This window comes from Bidens hawaiensis, unplaced genomic scaffold (assembly GCF_021521415.1).
Source record: "Bidens hawaiensis isolate Kalapana, Puna unplaced genomic scaffold, B.hawaiensis_p1.1 tig00020919_1, whole genome shotgun sequence".
Lineage (NCBI taxonomy): Eukaryota > Viridiplantae > Streptophyta > Magnoliopsida > Asterales > Asteraceae > Bidens > Bidens hawaiensis.
In genome coordinates this window covers 156,806-182,196 of record NW_027493230.1, presented here as the reverse complement: position 1 = coordinate 182,196, position 25,391 = coordinate 156,806, and the positions used below count along the sequence as shown (strand labels likewise).

The 25,391-nt window shown below is 37.4% G+C and overlaps 1 protein-coding gene and 1 pseudogene across 2 annotated transcripts; one reads left to right on the top strand and one right to left on the bottom strand.

The window, feature by feature from the left end:
- The first annotated feature begins 6,938 nt into the window (after positions 1–6,938).
- LOC143562216 (protein MEI2-like 2) lies at positions 6,939–12,520 on the top strand (annotated as a pseudogene). The gene is made up of 12 exons (XR_013140444.1): positions 6,939–7,067; positions 7,145–7,291; positions 7,381–7,781; positions 8,422–8,580; positions 8,673–8,789; positions 9,144–9,295; positions 9,520–9,611; positions 9,699–10,586; positions 11,267–11,351; positions 11,437–11,505; positions 11,612–11,791; positions 12,082–12,520. The product of XR_013140444.1 is annotated as a protein MEI2-like 2 (transcript).
- An 897-nt stretch (positions 12,521–13,417) lies between these two features.
- On the bottom strand, positions 13,418–24,086 carry LOC143562215 (phytochrome E-like). Its single transcript, XM_077050092.1, has 4 exons — positions 22,064–24,086; positions 20,553–21,351; positions 19,290–19,583; positions 13,418–13,701 (listed from the first exon to the last, which is right to left on the bottom strand). Exons 1-4 carry the CDS (start codon positions 24,084–24,086, stop codon positions 13,500–13,502), a joined length of 3,318 nt encoding a protein of 1,105 aa, XP_076906207.1. The 3' UTR covers positions 13,418–13,499.
- Positions 24,087–25,391: the final 1,305 nt, after the last annotated feature.

The following is a 25,391-nucleotide window of genomic DNA, read 5'->3' as shown; positions in this document are numbered from 1 at the left end:
GGCGTCGACATTCCTATAGGTAAGCCGTGTATGCGCGCGCGTATGAGTGAAAGGGGTAAAGAGATAAAATAATAAAGACTACACAAATCTATGCAGTGCGTATCATTATAACTAATGGGTCGTCGCGGTTATAGTCTAGTATGCATGCAGCTTCTAGTTCGCTATAACCAATGGCTCTGATACCAATCTGTCACACCCTCAAAATCCACTAACGGAGTTTTACCGTCAGAGGGTGTGAACTAACAGGATCGGAATCATCAGTTATAATCAAACCATAAAACAAAGTTTCAAAACCAGGAAAACGTTTACGAGTAAATAAATGCGGAAGCGTAAAAACCTTTAATCCAAAAGTTGCGTCACACAGGACGACTTAAAACGTATGGTAACCGTTAAAAATAAGTTTGCATAACAAAAGCGTTTTCAATCAATGCATGTTCCTAAACCGCGCGCCCGCCTCGGCTACCTGAGAATAACATACTAAAAGTGTCAACACAAGGTTGGTGAGTTCACAAGTTATATAAAAATAAATCGTTTAGTGTTTGCGTTCAGCGTTTTGCGTTACAGCGTTACAGCGTCACCAGATAGTGTTATGTCAATTATATATCTATAGGTAGCTAGCCTATAAAGCAAGTATTACTAAGTGTTCGACACCGAAACTGACTCGTTTATTAAGTGCCTTGTCACCAGGTCATCCAGACCATGGTACGTGTTAGCAAAAATTACACCTGCTCGACCTCCAGTCGAGTTTAGCGTTGGGTGGGGTTTGTCAAACCCAGTAGTACTACTCAACAGTGACTCGCTATTCTAAATATTAACCGGTTCGATGTGTAGGACTTCAAATGTTTCGTTTGCCACTTAGCCTTTACAAGTGATATATAATTTATAACAAAATCTTAAATGCGTTGTGGAGTATGTTATCTCCCCCAAGTGAAAAGCGTTTGAAAACAGTTTAAAGAGGGGAAAGTGAAACTCACTGTTTGCGAAGAATTTCCCAATTTAAATCACCAAGATACGTGTCACCGAAAAACTCTCTCTAGCGTTCTAAAACAACAAGGAGATTTTTCTAAGTGTCGGAATATTATCGAGTCTCTAGACCCGGCACATAATACCTAGGCACATAACATGTTTCGTGTTTCGTTTGTGAATCGTGTGTGACTTTAACAAGGGTATTTGTGATACATTACATATGCAAACAATCATATACGTGTCATGTATTCATAAAGTACATCACTAGCAGTTACTCCCCGTAAGGGCAATTTGGTCAAAACACGACAATTAATTTGCAATCATTCCCTTCAGGGGCAATTTGGTCAAAACACAACAATAAATTAGCAAGTATCATGTTTCATGCATTTTCACAAAACTCAGCAGCTAGTTTCACCGAGACAGAAATCCTACTTGAAAGATTGTACTATTCCACCGATCATAGCATCTCAATTAATTTACCAAAAATCATCACAGAAGCATATATGTCTTAGGTTTCCAGAACATATTTAATTATATTTTTAGTCCACATAATTTTCTCACAATCATCAAATCATTACAGCAAACTCATAACAGTCAAATTCATGCGCAACAGAATGTTATTTGCAATTCCCGTTAAACGAAAAATCCAATAAATGCAAGACCACTTGGGCTAGGTTCCTAACTCAATGAGTCAACTTCCAGAAGTGGAACCAACCCAATTGGTCTCGTAGTTCACGAGATACAACATTTACAAAACAACCTAACAGCAGGTCTAACAGCTCAGCTTGCACAACGTTTTTGTAAAATCATAAAAGTTAACCTTTACTTGTCCAAAAATTACAAATTTACACTCTATGGAAACTAGACTCAACCTAGGTTACTTTAGTACCAATAGTCTCAACCAATTTTCATATTTACACTTCGTTACAGTCACTTAAACATCAAATACACATTCTGTCCAGAAACTGTTTGCATCCAAACTCAACATATTAACAACCTATGAACTATCATACATTCATATGATCCTCTAGACTCCATAAACACCATCCATGCACATCAATTTCATATTACATACTTGATTAGGGTTTGTGTTTGAACTCAAATCAAAGACACAACAATCAACATGTTACAATATCAATTCTACTTATCAAATCATTACTCAATCAACAACAATCATATTGATTACATGTATACATGAAATCGGCTGCTAGGGTTTGTTATTAACCCAACAAACATCAAAATCAAGTAGTAAAGATGTATAGGATGATCAATTATACCTTCCTAGCACCTAGTTCTTCAATCACAAGCTTGATTTCTTGATTGAATGTGTGTATAAAGTGGACGGCAGCCAAGGAGAGGGGGGGGGGGTGGGGTTCCGATCGGGGTTAGGGTTAATAATAATAATAGTTAGGGTTAAGTTAATGATATATTTATAAACATAACAAGTTACACTCAAGTCCCTCCACTTTCAATTGTTGTTTTTTTTTCTAACTTAACTAACTTATTTCTTGTTTCTTGTCTAGCATTACACACAATATAATCAAGTAACACATATGTTAACACATAATTATTATGTTGACGTTTTTCGTTTATTCATCAATCGTTTGCGTCAACTCGTTTGCGTTTCGGTGCAAATCCAGAAAGACTACACATGTAGTAAGTGTTAAGCGTCATTAAAACCCTAGTTTAAATGTAATGAAGTGTGTGTTATAGATTCAGTGATCTTAAGTTTGAATTGACGGAGTTGAGTTAACGGAGTTAACCTGAAATTGACGATTGTCACACAACGGCACCGATACCGGTACCAAAAATGCTCATCCCTACTATGTAACACCAACACCTTTGCCACCACACTATAAGGGTGGGTCAAGCTCATGGGCATACCGGTGTTAAACAATACAAATTTCAATATCTACATTAATCGGGTACTGACACATATATAAGGGTATAGTCTATAATTAACAGGTTCAAAAGATCAAAATTACTAGTCGGACATTTAGAAATGTATGAATGCAATTTGGCGTTTCTAACGTTATGGTTGCTCAAACATTATAGATCGTTTTTCCTTAGTGGTCTAAATCCTCAAGATTGTACTCCATATTTGGCGTGCATACGCATCATGTCTCCAATTCTAATGTAAGTACATGAAGTCTTGTTGCATTGAACTTACGCAAAACATGGTTGTACATAAATTTCCAGGATAGTGTTTTGTTGTCTCGTAGTCATCTTGCGCGATGCGTAACATTTCATTCGCCACTAATTATCAGATGCTAACATGTATTACAAACATCGTAGGCTACCAATACATTATAATATTATATTGTTAACATAGATTAAGGTTAAAACAACTTTAGGCGTTTTTAACTACGAGCATGACAAGAAATTGTGAGCGCTAACAACATGTTCAACGCAATGTTGATAGAGTACAAAACATTAAGAGGTTGTTTTTTTTGTTTTTCTTTTTTTGGAACGACGTATTTCATTAGAATAACTAGCAAGAAGCTAGAAACCGAACTAAAGAAAACAAAATTACAACATAAAATTACACTAATCTTTCAATAACTAGCAAGAGATGATGATTAACGGAGTGGAGTGTTGTCCACAATATACATGCATAAAACTGGGCGTAGACTCGTCACTTTCTGTCAAGGTGCCATAACTACTTGTCATACTCTCATTTTTAAGTAAGTTGAGAATGTCATGCATCATCATTGACATGAGTAATTATCTCATAAATTATAAACCGCGATGAACAACGAATTGTCTTGTGATTCTAAATTCGTATGATATGTTTTTTTAATTAAGGTTTATTGGATTTTAATAATCCTTATTGACTGGTATTGATCGATAATAATCCCTATTCATTTTATCACCACTGGCGGTCCCAAATTTAAAAAAGTTGGCCCCCAATGGTCCGCCATTAAAAATGACTTAACGACGTTATACTTTTTTCCGAATTTCAAATTAATGTTTTAGGGCTTTTGATTGGAAAGATGATACGAATCGATTGATGTAAAACTTAGCTCGAAACGGCGATCCAGACGACTTGATTTTTATTAATTGTAAGCTCAAACACCCGAATTGAAGCATTGTTTCGTCATTTTGGAGCACCGTTTCGAACGGAGTTTTACATCAATCAACTCGTATCCTTCTTCCGATCAAAAGCCCTAAAACATTAGTTCGAAATTCGGAAAAAAGATAACGCCGTTAAGTCATTTTTAACGGGGGACCATTGGGGGCCAACTTTTTTTAATTTGAGACCGCCAGTGGTGATAAAGTGAATAAGGATTATTATCAGCCAATATCAGTCAATAGGGATTATTAAAATCCAATAAACCTTTAATTAATTTTTGCCATAAATGAAAAAACGACCAACACATAATGGTTTAACTTTGTACGTGTTTAAATGAGTCTATTAGTAATATTCGTTGCCTAAATTTCATGCATTATCAAATCCAAGTAACATTTCAGTTCGTCTCAAATACGTGATGAAAACAATTAATACACGAGTCTGCTAATTTTACATATGTATCAAAGTTTGCTATTGAACTACCACGAGTATGGTTGCTGATGGTCCACGAGCGAAAGTCTAGTACATGACAACGATTCAACAAACTCATGTACAATATGATTTTAAGCATGTTTTGACGGGGATAAAGTGAGCATGGCTGGCTTGACCACTTTGGTGGCCTAAAATGATGTTTAAAAACGAGACCTTACTGTAAAAAAGTATTTTGCTATCACTCCAAATAAATCAAGATTTTGCTATTACTTTTTGCAAATACACAACTAATTCAATTTCTTACACATTTTCAGACTTAATTCAGTTTAAATGCCGCAAATCTCAAATTGCAAATGCATAGTTATTAATTTTGTTTAGAAAATGAAAGTTTTAGAAAGTGAGGGTTAAAGCTCTAGCTTCATTTCGTTATCTCTAAAGGCGGCCCGGAAACCGAGACACATTGACATATCACATATTTAACTCCATCAGCCTATGTGTAGTAGGAGTCTACAAATTATAAGCGACTTTTGTCATGTAGCATCCAGTCAAAAAAGAGGGGATGTTACAAACAAAAATTGCTCAAAAAATGAAAAAAATTGTCACCCCAGTACACATACCATCACACCATGAAGTTGTAACACATTCCAAAAAAAACCACTACTTTTGAGACAATTTTCAATTCACTATACATAAAAAGAAGCTGTGTTATAAAACCATTTAATGAGTGAAACACACGTATATCCGTTTTTAAATTGAAACATTAAAATAATACACTGTAAACTACTTTACTTGTTTTACTATAAGATAAACACGACCTTATTTTATTGTATTTTTCTGTTACAAAAAGTTAAAATTAAAATATCATGACTCCCATGATGTTTTGTGACAAGTTCACAAAGTTGGTATGCATACTCTTATTCCCATGTTTGTACCCTTTTGTTGTCGCCTTGGTCCGCATCACATGTTTGCCTAAATAGATTTGTGCCGACATATGTCACATATCTCGTACTTTGTTTTTTAAAGGAATTTTATATATTATACCGTATACACTTTTTATTTGGAAGGAAAGTATCTTTCAACAAATAAACTTTAGTAATAATAAAACCCAAACTTTCATATTCAACATTCTATCTTAAATCTTAAAACAAATTAATGCCCCTTTTTCCTTTTAAACGACCAACGAATAAAGTCCGGCTACCTGGATAACCCAATAACAAAAGATAATACTATACATTCGTGATCACTGAATGTTTAACTAACACTCACAATCTCCTGTTCTAAAAATAACCCCGGTGCCAGAATTAGATCAAACTTAAGACATTATGTCTGTAGATTAAATCTTCACTTTCCTACAAACATATGAGTTAAAGGCTAAAGCTTATTGGCAAATTAATGCTCCTTAATAATAATCCTAAAAAAATTAATTAATATTATTCTTGTTAAAGGGTAACATTGTAATTTAATATTAAGTAGCATACGGACACCAAAGCAGAGTTAAATAATAAATAATAACATTAAATGCAATCTTTTATTAATATTATTATTATTATTAATATTATTATCTCCCCCAATCAATCAATCATTCCCTGTGTTTTTCTTCACTTCAATTTCAATCACATTATAACTTTCTCTCTATATATACATACATACACACACACACACATCCTTGTATCTATAGATTCCGTACGTCTCTTTTAATCTCTAAAAACACACACACACTTGTTCTCTCTCTGTCCTCCACTCTTTGTCTATCTAAAAAGCAAGAAACTTTATCTCCGATCATCCATGGTGTTCCCGTTCAAGATTCACATTCCATTTTAATTGTTATTATTAAAGTTTCACCTTTTTTGAGGTACCCTTTTCCCCCAATTTCAATTTCTTGTTTTCAAATTAGGGTTTAGTTGGAATTAGTCAATTGGGGGATTCATTTGAATGTTGTGATCGGTGAATAGATTGCTGATTTTTTAGGGTTTTTGTTGGATCATACAGTTAGTTCTGATTTTGCTGTGAATTTGAGTAATTATTATTGTTTGTTAATTAATGGGATTTTTTTAAGATCAGTTACACACTAGTTTTTCATCAAGAAGTTTCAAAGATTTTGCAGATAATTATTGATTTGATTATTGATTAGGGTTAAAGTTTGTACCTTGTTTGGTTCAACAGATTAGGGTTTTTTAAATTTATTATTGCTGTTTGGATGATTAATCAGAGTCCAGCAATAATATCGATTAAAGTCGAAGATACGAATCAGTTAACACAAAGTATTAGTTTTTACCAAAAATCTTAAATTGTAATAATCATATCAAATGCACATCTAAACACCCCTTAGTTTATTTATGCTAGCTGCTGGTTTCTTGGACCGATCAAGAAACAATTTGGTTCTGCTAACTCATGTGATAAAGTTTTAATCTTGATACGTTTTTCCTATAAAGTAGACAACTTGCATGCTTATTCTGTCATTATTTTAACAGTAACCACCAAATTTGTAGATCAAAGATTAAATTTTTATCAACTTTTTGCATACATGCTTTTAACCTAAGCTTTTGTTTATGACAGAAGTGTTTCATAATGCAACATTCGTCAGAGTATTTTCCTTTCGGTAGGTTTGAAATTTCTACTAATTATTTGGTTGCTTGCAATAACTAAACATTTATTGTAAATCTTTGTTTTTTTCAGGCCCTCCAAACATAACATCAATGAGTTATTCAAAAGCCGTTGGAACCGGGGCAAAGGAGATGTTAACCCGATCCGATAATTATAATGATGCTTCAAGTGATGCTTCTCTCTTTTCAAGTTCATTACCAGTATTTTCCCGTGAGAAGTGTATGCATCCTCTTTCAGATTAGTTATCATTATAGTAGTTAACTTATTATCAGAATCTCTAATTGTTATTTGATTGTTTTGAAATGCAGTGATATTGAATAATCCTGAGAACGATCTTCAAGCAATTGGAAGTTTGCTGTTACCTGATGAAGATGAGCTTCTAACGGGTGTAATTGACGGTTTTGACCTCAACGGTCTAACTAATCGTGCGGATGAGTTGGAAGAATATGATCTTTTTGGAAGTGGAGGAGGTATGGAACTTGAATCTGATATGGATAACTTGAATTTGGGCATTTCAAAGGCGAGCCTTGGTGATGGTGTCATTGGTAACGGGTTGACCCATTTCAATCTTGCAAATGGTGTGGGGACCGTTGCTGGAGAATACCCGTATGGAGAACATCCTTCAAGAACTTTGTTTGTGCGTAATATTAACAGCAATGTCGAGGATTCAGAACTCAGAGCATTGTGGAAAATAAGTAAGCATTACAGTGTGCTAAAATGAGTGACTGCAGACAAATTGTGGATGGCCCTATATTTGGCATTTTTATGCAAAGAACTGATCGGTCTTGCAAACTGTAGTGCTTATTTTGGCATTTAGTTAAAGTATGATTTGTCTTCTATGAAAAGTGACGTTTGTTGGTTTGAATATATAACCGTCAGCATGTTATATTATTTGGCGAACAATATATGGAGAAATTGTGGAAACGTTAGTAAACAAACTTACCACGTGCTTGACATTTTGTGAAAAAGTCAATAATTAAGTGAGATTTATATGCAACAATAAGGTAGATATATTTGTTTGGAGAGTCAACCGACATCCGAGAAATTGTTAATATTGAAAATATAGACGAGGAACTCAGGAATTGCTCATTTTTTTATTGTAGTGTTTGTGTTTTTTTGTAACGATAATCTAGGAACTATTGATTTGGGAATTCGGTAAATATTAATATTATTTTTACCATATTTGATTGTTAGGCAACCATGAATGGATCTAATGAGATGTATAAGTGGGCACTTTCTAAGATTTTTTTGAATTTTGAAACATCAAGTGGTTCTCCAAGCTTTTATTTTATTCTCCGTATATTTCAGCATTTATTGATTATTTACATAGTATTTTGTTTATCTTGTAGCAACACGGTGATATAAGAACACTATACACCGCATGCAAACATAGAGGTTTTGTGATGATATCCTATTACGATATCCGTGCTGCGCGGACTGCCATGCGTGCATTACAGAATAAGCCACTAAGAAGAAGGAAGCTAGATATCCACTACTCGATTCCAAAGGTACAACATGGATAATTTATACTTTCCCTTTTCCTTAATGTCATAGAAGTCGATGTAATTTAGCTTTCCATTTGTTTTTTCACATGTACCAGGATAACCCGTCAGACAAAGATATAAATCAAGGAACTTTGGTTGTTTTCAATTTGGATCCTTCAGTTTCTTGTGAAGATCTTCTTCAAATCTTTGGGGTGTACGGTGAGGTTAAAGAGGTAACTTTTCTTCTCTCTCCAATGGCCCCTTTAATGCCGAAAGAAGTGATTTCCGGTTTGAACCATAAGGCTTGGTGTATGTGTGTGTGTATAATGTTTATTTGCTGATTGATAAAATTGACTGCTTTGGATTTAGATCACAACAATACTTTTTTGAATAAATTTTTTCTAAGATAAAGTTCTGTTTTTTTTTCTTTGTGTATCTTTTCCAAGAACAATGCATTGTGTTAAACAAAAAAGCCGATGACTGTGAAGAGGAAAAGATACGCATCTATCGTGTATTGTTGGGTTGCATCATTGAAGCATTTTTATGGGAAAAAAGTTAAATTTTTGATATTCTTTGCACAATAACAGATAAGAGAGACACCACACAAAAGGCACCACAAGTTTATAGAATATTATGATGTTAGAGCAGCAGAAGCAGCCCTTAGATCCCTGAACAGGAGTGACATAGCTGGGAAACGCATAAAGCTTGAACCTAGTCGCCCAGGTGGGGCCCGCCGAAAGTAAGTCTGCATATATAAAGAAGATACTTGAAGGTTAATTGTTGTTAAACTTTAGCAAAAAGATGCTCATTTTTATGAAGAATAGTGGTAGTTCTTTTAAGAAAGACCTTTTTTTTTACTTTAAAATTGATTGAAGATTGGCGCATCACGGGTTTACCCTTTCATAATGGTTGAAATTGCCAACTCTTATTGACCATAACGGTTGACTTTTTTCTTTACTTCAGCCTAATGTTACAGTTGACTCACGAGTTTGACCAAGACGATACTAGAGGTTTTCGGCTTCAAGTGGGTCCTTCGATTGCCAACTCGCCTCCAGGTTAGACCTTATGTTGTTTAAGAGAACTATATTTTGACTTTTGAGTTGACTATAGTACAAAAAGATTCACTGTTACTCACCTTGCAGGTGTCTGGCCACAATTTGGCAGCCCGATTGAACACAGCCCTCTACAAAGTCTAAGCAAGTCACCGGTCCTTGGTTCAATGGGGTCCACTTTTGGCAACGGTTTACCCGGTTTGGCTTCAATCTTGCATCCTCAACCAGCCCGTATAGCACCTATCGGCAAGGACCATGGAAGGACTAACCGTACCCTTGAACAAACCAACACATTTCAACATTCTCATTCACTTCCCGACTCCAAATTGAGTCAATTTTCTGAACCCATGTCCTCTTTTGGTGGTCCAAGCTCATCCGGATCAGGAATCGAAACACTCTCGGGCCCACAGTTTTTGTGGGGTAGCCCTAATATATACTCTGACCAGCCCAAACCACACCATGGTTTTAGATCACCAAACATGTCTCAACCGTTTCCCACATCCACAGGCCTGCCCCGTCCGACCCATGGGTTCCCAATCACGGGTCGTCATGGATCTTTGCTTCACCAACATCATGATGTTGGATCTGCTCCATCTGGGATCCCGTTTGAAGGCCGTTTTGGTCATTATCACGAGTCTCCTGAAACATTGTTCATGGGCTCGCCTGCTTACGGGGATGTAGGCATAGGTCATGTTGATAGAGGATTTTTGGGTTCTCGTGGGTCCATAGAAAACGGGTCTCCAAGTTTCGGCTCCATGTCTTCTCCTAGGGTTAATCCTATGTTTCTTGGTAACGGACCATATGCAGGGCTAGGGCCCACAATTGCAGCAAGTATGAGTGAGCGTGTACGGAACCGTCGTGTTGATCAAAATGGAAGTCAAATGGATAGCAAGAAGCAGTTTCAGCTTGATCTTGATAAAATTACAAGTGGAGAAGATACCCCCGTACAACTTTGATGATTAAAAACATTCTTAACAAGTAAGACAAAAAGATTTCAACTTTGTTATTTTTGGTGAAAAATGATTCGTAGGCCGACTTTGTATGCCTAAAAATCAACCTAAAAATATGATGCGAGACACATGGCAAATGAAAGGAAAAGATGAGAGAGAACATGTACAATCCATGTGGTAACATTGAATGGATCAGGTTGATTTTTAGGTTTCTTTGTGAGGCCTATGTAATCATTACTCATTTTTGGCACTTAAAAAGATTCTATCTTAATTACTTTTTGCACTTAAAAGATTCCATCTTAATTATCTTTTGCACTTAAAAGATCCATCTCTTTTTGCACTAAACTTTTCCATCTTAATTATTTTTTGTACTTGGAAGATCCATCTCAATTATGTATTGCACTCAAAAGAATTCCATCTTAATTATTATTATGCACTATCATCTTTGGTTATCCGTTCGGCACAAAGATTTCATCTTGATTACCGTTGGCATTTAAAAATCTCATCTTGAATAGCTAGTTATCCTTGACACTTAAAGATTTCATCTTTGATTATTTTCGGCACTTAAAAGATTGCATCTTTAGCAGTTGATAATTCTTGCCATTTCGAAGATTTTTATCTTTGATTATTGTGGGCACTTAAAAGAATTTATCTTGATTGTTTTTTGCACATAAAGATTTCACATTGATCATATTTTTGGTACTTCAGGTATACTTCAAAGATGTTGCTAGCTGCTATTGATGAAAATCATAGCGGCACCTATGATTTTCTTTACCTGCCAATCGATTTCAAGGTAAATATTTTCAAAATTTTCTTGCTAGTTGCCCCCTCCCTCTTTTCGGGTTGGTAAATGTAACGTGTCACACCATTTGATGCAGAACAAATGCAATGTCGGCTATGCATTTATTAACATGCTTTCTCCAACACATATAATCCCATTTTACCAGGTTTTTTCTACCTTCTGGTTGTCTGTCTTTTGACTTTGTATGTTTAACATGGTCTTGGCCATTGTTAATTTGCTGCATACATTAATATCTGTAAATTGTTATTTAGGCGTTCAATGGGAAAAAATGGGAGAAATTCAACAGTGAAAAAGTTGCTTCTTTGGCCTATGCTCGAATCCAAGGAAAAATGGCACTTGTGACCCATATTCAAAATTCAAGCTTGATGAATGAAGATAAACGTTGTCGTCCTATTCTTTTCCATTTAGAGGGCTCGGAAGCTGTTGAACAGGTTACACACTTATTTTAGATATCGATTATTTGTGGTTGGGTTTTCTTAATACATCTTAAATGGGTCAAATAAAAATTTTAGGTAAAGGTAATGCATTTAATCATTTGTTAAGATCTAAAAAAACGGCATAAGGTGGTTTTTGGGTCACCCAACCTAAATTGACCAATGTTAAAAAGATCTGTTTTGACCCGCTACCCAACTGGCCCACACCCACTCATATTGCTCCTATTTAGGCTTGATTTATGAAAAATGAAAATTTTAAATAACTATTTTACCCTTGCATTTCACAGGAGTCGATGTCATCAAATAGTTTGAATATCCAGATGCATCGGTCAAACGGTTCAGACTCAGGAGACTCATCCGGTAGCCCTCCAAAAACTGTTGCGGGTCCCGGTGCAATGGAGCCGAGCTGATAGGACGTGAAGCCAGCAGTCTCGCTAAAATGTCAAAAATAATAATATTTACCCGAGACTGCTGACTTTGATCAGTACATATCATGTATAGAACTAGGAAATTCGCGTAAAGAGGGTGCGGATTTTGGTTACTTTTGGAAAGATAGAAAAGAAGAAATCCCATGATTCTGGGATATATGATGATGATGATTATCCGAACATAAGTTTATGGTTATCTTGGCAATTGTAAAGGGCGGGGTTTAGGGGTTTGAGTTATGTGTTTCGACTCTTTTATCTTTAGTTTATGCTTGACTAAAAATTAATGGGAACTGAAGTAGGGAACTTTTGTGTTTTTTGTTATTTTGTGTGAATTACTTCATCAATATCTTTAGATGTTTGAGCAGGTCTTTCATGTTTAGAGGAGCTTTGTTTCTTGTAGAAGCCGTAATAAATCATGACGTATGAAAATATGCTTCATAGATAATATATAATCCTGTTAGTGTTACCTATGCTTCATTGGGTGATTGTGTGTTCCCATACAGAAAGTAGTGGTTCTTATAATGTCAGTTCATTCTAACAGGTTAAAAGTATTTTTTTGACTTTTTTTTGGTCAAATTGGATTCTTAAATCAAGAGATGGTGATGGATTTACTCATTTTTTTGGCATCATATCTGGAAGTGTAAAAGAGACTACATTTGTAGTGATATAAATTGAAATTTGTGACTGCCACATATCATTGGTGTGTTTAGTGTTGGAACTTTGACTCAAAGCCTTGATGCATCTTTTGGTCAAACCAGGGTCAAAGAAAGTCAAACCTATCATCATTGTCTTTAATAATGTGTGATTGAGAAATGTTGGAAACACAGGAGATGCATCTTTTTGGCTGGGTCAAAGAAGTCAAACCCGCCATCAATGTGTTAACTTTGAGCTTAAGAAGTGTTGGCTTTGACTCAAGAAACACTCTCCGCGCTGGTCAAAGAAAATACCCTTTTTTTTGTTTGTGAAAATTGTTTCAGATTTCAACCTACTTTTTTGAGGGTAATGCAGGCTGGACATGAAGCCCAAACCCCTACCATTGACATTGAGAATTAGTTCTTTTGATTCTTGGAGCATAAACAGAGATACAAGCATCCATATATGGGACTGATATCAACTTTATGATACACACTTGAGCTCATACACATCAAGATTCACTAAACTGATCTACCAACATGATAAAAAATACAAGCTGGAATGGAAATTAAACGCCTCTATATTTACAGAATCAGACACTGACAAATGCAGTTGATCTTATTAACATTGTTGTATTGAGATCTTTACTTCCTAGTTTTAAGTTCAATGTCGATAAGGAAACAACACTTGTTGTCATCTCTATTATAATGCACGTGACCTTTCATGATTCGAAGAAATTTTCTAGAAAGATTGAGAGCAAGTCCTTCTTCGGTTCCCCATTGTTTTCTCTCGTCATGCATGTCCCTGATAATTTCTGCAGGTAACCCTGGACCCGGGTGAGTCATTCTGCAACAACACAATAATAATTAAATTTTATGTACAGATTTTTGTGTAAACAGAGGTCCCTATTTTGACCCATTTGGCTTATGTTTTAATGTTTTATTATAAATGGTTACATAAAAAAAATTGCTAACAAGAAGACATGCCAAATGGGCTGAAACTCAGCCTAGTGTATTTTTAATGCACATCACTACCTAAATTGTTTTAGGGCAGTCGTTGAATTCGCGAATAAACCCTTGGATTTCATTTTTAAATGATAAATCCCGTGGAGACTTTTAAAGCTTCAAGAAAAAGTTAATATTTTATAATGTTTAGAGACGTAATCAAGCAAAAAAAGGAACTATACTTATTATTTAACAAGTTGAAAGATTTAACCATGCAAAAGAGGACTTTGTTAAAGTTTTAGAAGGTTATGTGACTTAATGTTAGGCCCCATTTTGTATATTTAGTCTATTGTATTGATTCGGTTATGTATTTGGGCCGATAGGTCATTTTGTACGTAGTTGGGCCACGTCCATTGTAAAGAAGCCCATTGGGCATTGGATGTGTTTTACTTCTCATGCATGCTTCCCTATAAATAGGAAGCATGCCATGAGAAGTATAAGGTAGATGATTCAATAGAAAACCTTTTGGCAAAAATTCTATCACACTAACTTTTCCCTTCTCATCTCTCGACTCTCTCTCTCTCTCTCTCACATTTCCTTAACCGAAAATAAACTCAAGATCCGAGACCTTTTGGTTGCTTAGTGTGATTTCCGCTAGCACTAAGTTAGGTTGATCCAAAGACGTTGTTAGATCCACCCGAATAGGGACCTACAATTGGTATCAGAGCGTAGGCTCACTAGTTGAGGGTTTTTGGATCACAACCTTGGGTTTTGATCTTGAAAAGAAGAAAATAAGTGTTCAAGTATTCTTGACAAGAAAAATATCAAAAATACAAAAAGAATTGGCAAAAACTTCATAAAATGTCTTAGAAAGTATTCTTGGTGAAAGTTTTAAGTGTTAAAAGTGGTGTTTACGGATTTCAAGTTTGTTGGTTTGATAAGTTAAAATTTCGCTTCGCTCAAGCATTGTACCAAACCTTGTACTTGTACCGACAAAAGTGGGTGAAAACAGATCCCAAGGAAGATTTTCAGAGTCTCAAACCATTTGCTACTGATATGTTTTTATCAAATAAACTATTTGGTCTAGTGGACTGTTTTGAGCTTGATATTTGTACATTATGAACTAATTAACTTATAGATTGACTAAACTTGACTTATTAACTTATTAAACCTAAAATGTACATAATGATAGTATTAAATCTAATTTATCTAATATGAAATACTTAATGTCTATGTACATATCTTGTTTGTTTTGTTTTGTCTTAATGATGATTCTCATGATCTCTTGACTTTTCATTTCAGGGTCATAACAACTTCTGTGTTCTTGAGTTGCCCAAGGCAAAGGCTGATAAGGTGTTCACTCCTATGGTCCAGGGGCTCAAGCAATCACCCCTTGCTTATGCTATCACTGCAAATCCAGCCATTTACTACAAGTGGGTTTTAGATTTCTGGGCATTCGCCAGGGTTGCAGATGATTCTCTATCGTTTACAACAACCGTTGCCATACAGGAATTAATTATTACCGAAGATGACATTAGGAGGGTGTTAAAAATTGATGACCAGCCCGATTACAAGTATGAGAGAGGAAACAAAAAGAAGCTGGAAGGTTTCGTTGCTCAGATGGGGTACGACACGGAATGGAAGAGCTTAGAGAAGAGTCATCTGTCACCATACTGGAGATTTCTCTTCCACATTATCACTCATTGTTTCACAGACATTCGAGGTGGATTTGATAGCATGAGCACGGACTGGGTTCGTATTATGTCCGCATTGACCAACAAGGAGAAGTTCAATTACTTAAGATGGATATTTTTGTGCATGCTTGCGAACATCAAGAGCGGGGCTACATGGTTGATGTACCCGAGATTCGTGCAGCTGTTGTTAGATGATATGATTCCAGATGTTCAAAGGCCGGGATTCAAGAAGACAAAGGACAAGAAGTCACACCCCGAGCCATTTCATGTACACGAGATCAAGGTGTCAGTTTTTGGTGTGTTGTTGAGCACCAAGGGCAGAGGTCATCAGTATACGGGACCACGACCTAGGCCCAAGTTTGGTTTATTTGAAGAGACAAAGCCTGCTGGGGAAGAGGCGTCTGGTGAAGGTGATGAAGAACCCGTAGTTGAAGGTGAACGAGATTCATCTGATGAGCATGCCGAAGATCGAACAAAGGCCAAGCATGATTTGAAGAGGAAGGTGGCTGAAAAGGGCAAATTGATAGAACTTGAGGAGGAAGAAGACCAGCCGCCCCTGAAGCGTTTGAGGAGACTTGGAGACTCCCAGATGTCAACCAAGTCTCATGTCAAGTCTCCCTCACAAGACAAGCCCTCAGACCAACCAAAAATAACCAAAGAAGCCCTGGCCCAAGCCCTCAAAACCCTAGATGTAACTAAAATACAAATCCCTGCCTACAAGCCACCAAAAACCAGAAAGAAAACCAAAGCCAAGAAAACCAAGACCCTACTTCATGACTCACCTGAATCCTTACCTGAACCCTCACCAACAGACCAACCGATTTCAACATTCCTACCCCAAATACCTTTCTTACCACACTCACCACCACAACTACAAACCCAACCCGAACCAACTCAAGCCTTAACACCACCTACACAACCAACCTCATCCATATTCGCTTCATCAGTCTTTAGCTCCCCAATACAAACAACAAGTCTATGGAGCAAAACCATCCTTAGTTCCCCAACCCAAACCGTCACACCATCCACAATAAAACCAACTCCACCCACCACTATAACTCCACCAATCCTTACTCAAGCCATCACCCTACCTTTGCCAATAACCTCACCACCCATAACCAACCACCCCCCCACCATCCACCATTATCTCACCCAAACCCATCTCCCGAGGGATGTCTTCGACACCTCCAGTGTGCGTTGATCCTATCCTCGATAGGATCGTCGCACTGGAGGAATAAAACGCTAAAAGGGCGGAAAGAGAAATCGTGCTCCTCAAGCTCATCAAAGATATGAAGCAAAAGACTCTTAAGGATGAAAAGGAAAAGGCAGATCTGAAGGAAAGGATCCGGGTGTTGGAAGAACAGAAGGCAGCAAGTGATGAAATTGCTGAAAATCAGAGGTTATTGACCAACACCTTCCACACCCGAATCCAGAACATGCAAGCGCTGATGAACCGAGAAGCCTCTGAAAATGCCAATCTAAGAGCAGACCACTCAAGACTTGGAGATAGGCTAACCACACTTGAACGAAACTTACCAAGTGCTAGTGCTCTCAGAACTAGCGTAAACAAGAAAATAGAGGATGCAACACGTAGATGGGATGTTGAGAATGAAGCCACAAACTCCAGAGTCACAGCTTTAGAGAATCATCTCGCCTCAACTGCTTCCTTGAATTCACTTAGAGCCGAAATGGAGAGTGTTCAAGAGAAACTAAAGATGCAAGATCGTCTAAATGAGCTTCAAGTCAAGACAAATGAAGAAATGGTGGGAAAGTACCAAGCGGCCTCAGACCTAATGGGTATTCATGAAGATGATTTTCATGGTCTGGAGGATATGCTTGACGCAGTTTTTGGAGCTTGGAGAAGGTCTGGAGAGACTTCTCAAGTTGGTGGTTCACAACCTGCCGTAGGTCCTTCTGTGACCCTGCGAGGAGTACAGGTTGTTGTGTCTGAAGGAGAGGCGACTGTTGGTCGGTTTGTACAACAACGCGGCCAATCTAGCGGTGTTGGTGGTGGTTATGATGATGATGAAGAAGATGATGGTGATGAAGATGATGATGATGAAGAAGAAGATGACGATGATGATGAAGTTCATGATAGCTTTGATGATGATGGTGGCAACGGTGGTAGTGGAGATGGAGGGGCCGGGACGGCAGGAGGTGGAGGTGGAGATAACACTCAATCACCTCCACACTCTCAACACGATGCTCAAGACCCTGCTATCCCCGGTTCAGCCAGCAAAGTCAGAGAGGATGACTCATTGCTTGACAGCTTGTATAAAGATATCATCTCTCCGACTGACAATACAGGTGTGATCGTTGATTTTATTAATGCAGGTATGAGCTTTGAGGAATTCATCGAGGGAAAGGGAACGAGAAGGCAGTAAATGAACAAGACGATGACATTAACTACTCGCCAAATTCGGATACTCCTCCCGCTCAAGCTTCAGAGGCTCCTGCAACCAATCCTGTCATTGACCATCCGCCAAAGAAGAAGCGAAAGACGCACATTGTCTTAAGCTGTGCGTCTGCCCGCGTGCTCAACTATCCGTATCATGACGACTCGCTGATCGTATATGCAAGGTATGATCAGCGGAATAGCGTTTGGGCCATCAGACGTTACAGCGAGGACCTCATCTATCTCAGTCATCACGAGCTTAAGACTCTACCTGAACTTGATCTGAACTATCTACAGAAAGCTCTAGGTCATGGTGCTACTGGAAGTACGCTGGAAAGTTGGGTCCCGACTTATCTACAGCGTCAATCGAGAGTCAACTACAAGGACTTCGAGCCGAATAAGGGTCGCAAGTACAAGAACCCAAGAGAGACAAACCCAGCTACCGGAGAGCCTCACACGATGTGGAGATACAAGGCGCCGAAAGAATGTCACGAGGTTTATCATGGCGAGCCTTATCTTCCCAACACTCTCCGAGACTTCATCGATTGGGAGTTGGACAACACAACCGGCGAGGCCGTCATTCACTGCCGTGACATGCACGAAATCAGAGTGTTTGACGAGCATGAGCTTATGGGACTACACATTGAAGCTGTGAAGAAGCTCTACAACAAGCCGCTGGGAACCGTCGAGGATTTGGGACGTCAGAATACCGACCGGATAGTGGAAGCCTTCAACAAGTTCGTGCGTAGACTTGTTGAACTTCCACTAACCGAGGACGAATGCTTGGTATACGACACCGACGGGTTCCAATACTAAAGACTAGAGGGAGATTGTTAGGCCCCATTTTGTATATTTAGTCTTTTGTATTGATTCGGTTATGTATTTGAGCCGATAGGTCATTTTGCAACGGTCTATTGTAAAGAAGCCCATTGGGCATTGGATGTGTTTTAATTCTCATGCATGCTTCCCTATAAATAGGAAGCATGCCATGAGAAGTATAAGGTAGATGATTCAATAGAAAACCTTTTGGCAAACATTCATCACACTAACTTTTTCCCTTCTCATCTCTCGACTCTCTCTCTCTCTCACCTTTCCTTAACCGAAAATAAACTCAAGATCCGAAACCTCTTGGTTGCTTAGTGTGATTTCCGCTAGCACTAAGTTAGGTTGATCCAAAGACGTTGTTAGATCCACTCGAATAGGGACCTACACTTAATCATGCAAAATCCATAGGGTTTTGTCATCAATTTTCCATTTTTCTTTATAAAAAAAATCAGATGTAACACTTTATTCGAAATCTTATTTAACACATTAATTAACAGGTCATCAAAAATTTCAATTTTTTTTAATCTTTTAGAAATCCCATTTTGGCGGTTTTAACCGACACCGAAAAAGTCATACCTAAACTGTAGATGAATGAATTCTTGCCCATTTTGAATCATCCTGAGCCCGGGTGACACTTTGATTTCCACCCACCCATCTGGTGACGGTGCATGGTTCACAATGCTGATCAAGAAATCTGACAAAATTATCTGAAGCCTAATTTGATCACCAACAAGCTCCAGCATTTTGACATTATCAGGTATTTCATGAACCAATGGAATATTCTTTTCCTTCAACACAGTCATTACCTGGCTCACGATCGCGTCTAAAAGATTTTCCATCACAAATTGATCCGAGTTCAGCTCCACATTGCTGCAAAAACAACAAAAAGTTTTAACACACCAGTGACCATAACGAATAACGGATGGCAGTTTGAATTTTGATATCAAACACCCAAATTGGACTCTTTTCACTCAATGATACCACCACTTAAATATTAGGGGTGTGAGTTTTTGGCATGACGCGAACTTGACATAAAACTCCTGGATTTGGGTCCAAACGGGTTTGGGTCAGTTTTGGGTTGAACCAACAGACATATTTTGCAGGACGGATCGTGTTTGGGTCGGAATGACAGGTTTTCGGGCTGGCCCGTTTAACCCATTTATTTTTATATTTAATAATTAAAAATGTTAAATGCTATAAGTTAAATTCTCTAGGTTTGTTATACTAAAAATTTAATAGAGAAATAAGTATCAGGTTTTATAGTTAATACTTAATTGTTTCATATACTTCTTTTATTATTGAAAATTTGTACATATGCAAATAACAAAACAATTTCGTTGGATTAAATGGGCCTTGTTTGTGTTAACCCGAGAACATGTTAGTTGAACAAATCATCTCAACTTGACAGGTTTGCTGGTTAACCTGTTGATTTTTATGTTTAAAAAGTAGTTTAATGCCAAAAATTAAACTCATTAGATTAACTATTGTTCGGAACTTTAAGCATCAAGTTTAGTTAAAACTTAATTGTTTCATATACATATTTATCTTTTTGTTGTATTTTTGGATTTTAGAGTATTAATGTACAAAAAGCAAAATACTTTTTTTTGGCTCAAATGGGCCGTGCTCCCATGTTCACGTGTTAGACATGATTTTCGGGTTCGTGTTGGGTTGAATCAACCCACGAACACAGCCCGTTTAACACTAGTATGGAACTTGATATGTGAAGATGATGGCTATGCATTTTCAACCAAAAAGATTGGTTTAAAATTATAAAAATCTGCTTGCCCAACCCTACTTATGCTAAGAAGTAAAAACGACCCAATACTTTTCAAGACTTACCCTTCTTCAATACTTTTTATGTCCATACTCTCAATGATTGATGCAATTTGTCTTTCACAGGCCCCACTCGTCTCAAGATACTGCTTCTGATCATCTGAGACACCTGAGTTTTCAAGAAGTTTGTGAGTAAATCGCAGCCCGTTTAACGGGTTCTTTATTTCTTGCTTTATATACCCTAAATCATTTCGCTTCAACACAAATTCTTGATCAGTTTTACCCTCTCCTAAGCACATTTCTAGACTAGTCCTCAAAAAACAAAAACACCCAACCACTTCTCCATTTTCACTAACTCTCTTGTTTGTTGTCAAGTAAACCTCTAAAAGATTCCCATCTTTTCCAAAAAATTCAAACTTTACATCGGAAGAATCTTGACCGTTGATCGCTCTATACAACAAGATCATAAATCTTGTCATTGTATCTTCATCTTTAGGTTGACATAAGCCTCCAAAAACTTCACCCGGAAGCACTTTTCCAATAACTTCATGTTTCTTATGACCCGTAAGCTTTTCCATGGCTGCATTCCATTCACAACAACACGCCGTTTCGTTTGAAGCAAATAAAGGGGGAATTAGAGGATTTAAGGTTTGAATTATCGTGTTGTAATCTCCTTCCATACGGCTGAATTTATCCATGATAAGTTTCTCGTTTGTAACGTCTTGGCCTACGAAGCATACACCAACCACATTGTTCATGTAGTCCCGGCTTGTGCATGTATTAGCTATTATGTATATTAGAGCTTTGTTTGGCTGGTGCGGGCCCACTTTTTGTAGTATTAGTTCAATGTTTTTCTTTTCTTCACCTGTATCAAATAAAGCATGTGATCAAAATAAGCTCTTTTTTAAGAACGATGACCATAATAGAGCTTTAAACGAGCCAGGTTGGGCTCACAGCTCGTAAAATGCTCGAGCCAGCTCGTGGCTCGTCGAGCCGGTTCGTTTTAACTTTTTTTTTTTCAACTTTTTTTATACATGACATATAAAAGGCAAAAATAAATAAATAACTAAACATACACATAACGCAAAAAATATTATGTCGTATTTTTGTTTTTTTTTCATCTTTTTTTATGATGCTATCTATATATATTAAACTATGGGAGTTAATTTAAATGAGCCACGAGCCAAGCCAACGCTGAATTAGCTCGTTTACAAATTGAGCCGACTAGGCTCATTTACAAGCGAGCTTTTAGAACAGTCCTAGACCTCAATAAGCACCTACAGGAACACTACACATGGTTTGACTTTTGAGGTCAAACAGCATCTAATGAACACGCTATACGTTGCAAGCTTGATTTTAAAAGCGTGAGACACTCAGAGGTGTTTAGATCCCAAAAGCGCGAGGGTTTTTTAAAAAAAAGGTTGCAAAGTAGGCGACTTTGACGGGTTGGGTTTGATAACGGGTCAAAACAGGTTGGGCCTGTTTGATCTGCAAACACCTAATTACTTATTTTTATGTGAAAGCTATAATAAAACCGATTAATGCTATCAAAATTCAAAAACAATAAAATGACTTACCTTGCAAAGCTCTATAAATAAGATCTTCAACAACTCCACGCGACGTTTCATGAACAAACTCATCAACCAAACACTTTCCCATCGCTTCACTAACTTTGACACCAGTCAACTCTGCAATTTTCCCATTCCACCCATTAATCAAACCCGAACCATTAACACCAAAAATAGGAACAGATGCTGTTTCAATCAACCTCACCATTTCACAAGCAACCGAACTCGTTTCATCCACCCGTTGACCATCACCTTCACTATGTTGACCACATTTCACCACTCCATTACCACCAACATATCGGGCCGATGTTCCCATAATCAACTGCAAAGAATGAATCACATTGAGCTCAGAAACCTCCCATGGCAAACTTTTACTTTTCACAACTTCCCAAAACGCCTTGAATGAAGATCTTGGATGCATATTCTCATCATTATCTTTATCATCAATATGATGTTTTGACCCAGCCCATTTAATCACCTTTTCTGCGTGTGATCTGAACCAAAACAAGAAATCTTTTTTAGTAATTCTTGCAGCAGCCATACCACAAACCGCATCACCAAGCAAAACTGCATCAGGATAACCAGAATTCAACAAACTCTCGGTACTAAACCCTGCACAATCTTTATGTTCATCACACAACCATTTAACCAAATCTTTAACTTGTAACTCACTTGGTGTCACACCAAATAACCATACTTTATCGTCACGGTATAAAGCTGCACCATCACATTTAACCAAATCCATAATATTTGGACTCTGAGTTATGATCCGAAAAGAGTCGTCTCGCAGGAGCATGTCGCATAATGTGGTCTGCATACGGAGGATCTTTTTCTCTGCTTTTTGTTCAGCTAGTTTTAACTCCATGTAAAGCTGCAAACCCATTGACTGCATCAAAAACTCACACGCATAACGAAGTGGGAACGGGATATGACGTGGCGTGGTGTGATGACACGCCACCAAGCCCCATAATTTCATCGACTCGTTGTTATTTATAAGTATTGCCATCACTAAAGACGCGATACAGTTCATGTTAGCCATATAAACCGTGTGGCAGCCATATGGGGCCCGCAGGGTCGAGTTGACCAAGCAAAGCGGTTGTTTCAAGTTCTCTGTTTGGATCACGGGAACGGATTTCGCGTGACAGTCAACGATTATTCTAACCCGATTCTGTTTGAACAAAAATCTTGCAGCTTGTGGGATATCGGTTGCAGGATAATGTAACCCTAAATACGGGTCTAAATCCGACCTCCTAATTTCTGAAACAACTTCACCATGATCATCATCATGAAATTTATACACCATGACTCGATCATAACCGGTTAGTTTTTGTACCTCTTCAACAATGGTGTCACACATAGCCCCAATATCACCACTTGGGAGAGATTGCAACCTAGAAATCGCTCTGACAACAAGTTTTTGCGATTGAACCGCACCCGAAAGTAATAATCTGGGGTCACTAGAGTTAGCAGGCTCTAAATCTATCACCACACCAACATCAATCCGATGCAGAATCGCGTAAAACAGTTTCCGGGTGGTTCTAGAATGAACCCAAATAGGGTTTAACAAAGTGATTTCTCTAGAAGCCACTGCTCTTTCTAAAGAAACCCTAGAACTAGAAGTGAAAAGGGTTCTTGCATCAATTCCAAGCAGACTTTTTTTACAATCATCAAGATTCAAACCCAACATACTAAAACAGTTTTCACTATAACTTATGATTCTAAAGGTGGGTTCTTGAACTGCAATCATACAACCAAAAGGTTGAACAAAACCACCCCTTTGGATTTTGGACAAATAAGCAGTCATTTCTTGTCCAGGAACAGCTGTTGGTGCATTAGTAAGTAAAGTTGTGTAGTTAAAAGATTTACCAGATCCTACAGACTGTTCAAACTCAGATAAAAGCCTTGCATCAGCACCATACTGAGCCAAGGTTTGATTTTTATTTGCAGGGTTCATGTTGCTTCCACCTGAAGAAGATGAAGTTGCATCAGTGGGGTTATTGTTGTGAATAGTTGGTTCCTCTGCAGTCACCATTTTTATAACTGTTTTCTTTAATTTCTGGAAGTGGGTTTTCACATATTAAGTTGTTGAAACAAGATCAAAGATTGAAGCTTTCTGAAGATGGTGTGGACCAAGATAAATTATTCACAAGGCATAAAAGAAGTAGTAAATATTTGATGATTAAAAAAAAGTAAAGAATCAGAAATTGATCTCTTTTTATGGGGATTCCATGGTTTACTCATTAAAAAAAAAACTCATCAAAATGAGTGGTGGAATGAAGAAAAGATAAAGAGGTTAAAAATCCAAAACTAGTGGCTTGAAGCTCACTTTGGGAAGTGGGCCAGGGAATTTGGTGCCAATCTACTTAGGTTTATCTACTTCTAGTAATATGAATATGAATGCGGTGGGTGTTGGAGTTAATTTCCGAACTGAATTATGGGTCGGGAAGGTGGGGTCCGTTCCAGTTAATTGAACGACCTTATTAATTAATTAATTATTATAATTAGAGATAATTATTTATTTTATTTATTAGATAGAGATGATATTTTATTTAATAGATAAATAGGAGTTTGTGTTTTACTCTAATTGTAATCGAGCCTCTATATAACCTCAAATAATTCATGTAAGGGTTATTGGAAAAGTGATCAAGTTTTAAGTTATTTTCTTGATTAATAAAATTGATGAGTTGTTTCAAAATATTCTCTGAGTTTAATTCGTGTTTAATTCGATCTGAGCCATTAGTGGGGCTGATACACAAATCAATTGCCACCACATATATTATATGGTGTTTCAACTCACCGAGTCTAGTGTTCAACGTGCATTATACCTTTTAAGTTTTCTTGCTTTTTTTTTCTTTATTTTGTTTTTCAAACCACTAACTCCAATACCTACTAGATACACATCTTGTTTAACACGGACTGTAAAGAAACACGAGTTTAAACCGGAGCCTAGATGGATATTTTCATATGGTATGGAGAATCGATAATCATGAACTCTGATGCGTGTGCCTTGTTACGGAAAATGGGTTTTTTGTAACCACCATCCGGCATAAGAATCAATATAGTGAGTGATGATAATAATGAGAGGGTGGGGATAAGACCCTTTACCATTTTATGGAGTTGTTTGTTTATGTCGAATGTATAGAATATTAATTGAGTCACGTGTCAAGGGAATATTAAGTCTGTGCCTTCTATAGTCGTCATGGTGGAGATCGTGGAGGCCGTTTTGCTTGGGTCCCACAGTGCAGTACTATTGTCTCCTTTGTGTAGTTATCACGATGGTTCCGTACGCACCTTTTGCACAGGTGACGCTACCCCCGTTGGTGCTTACTCTTGCACA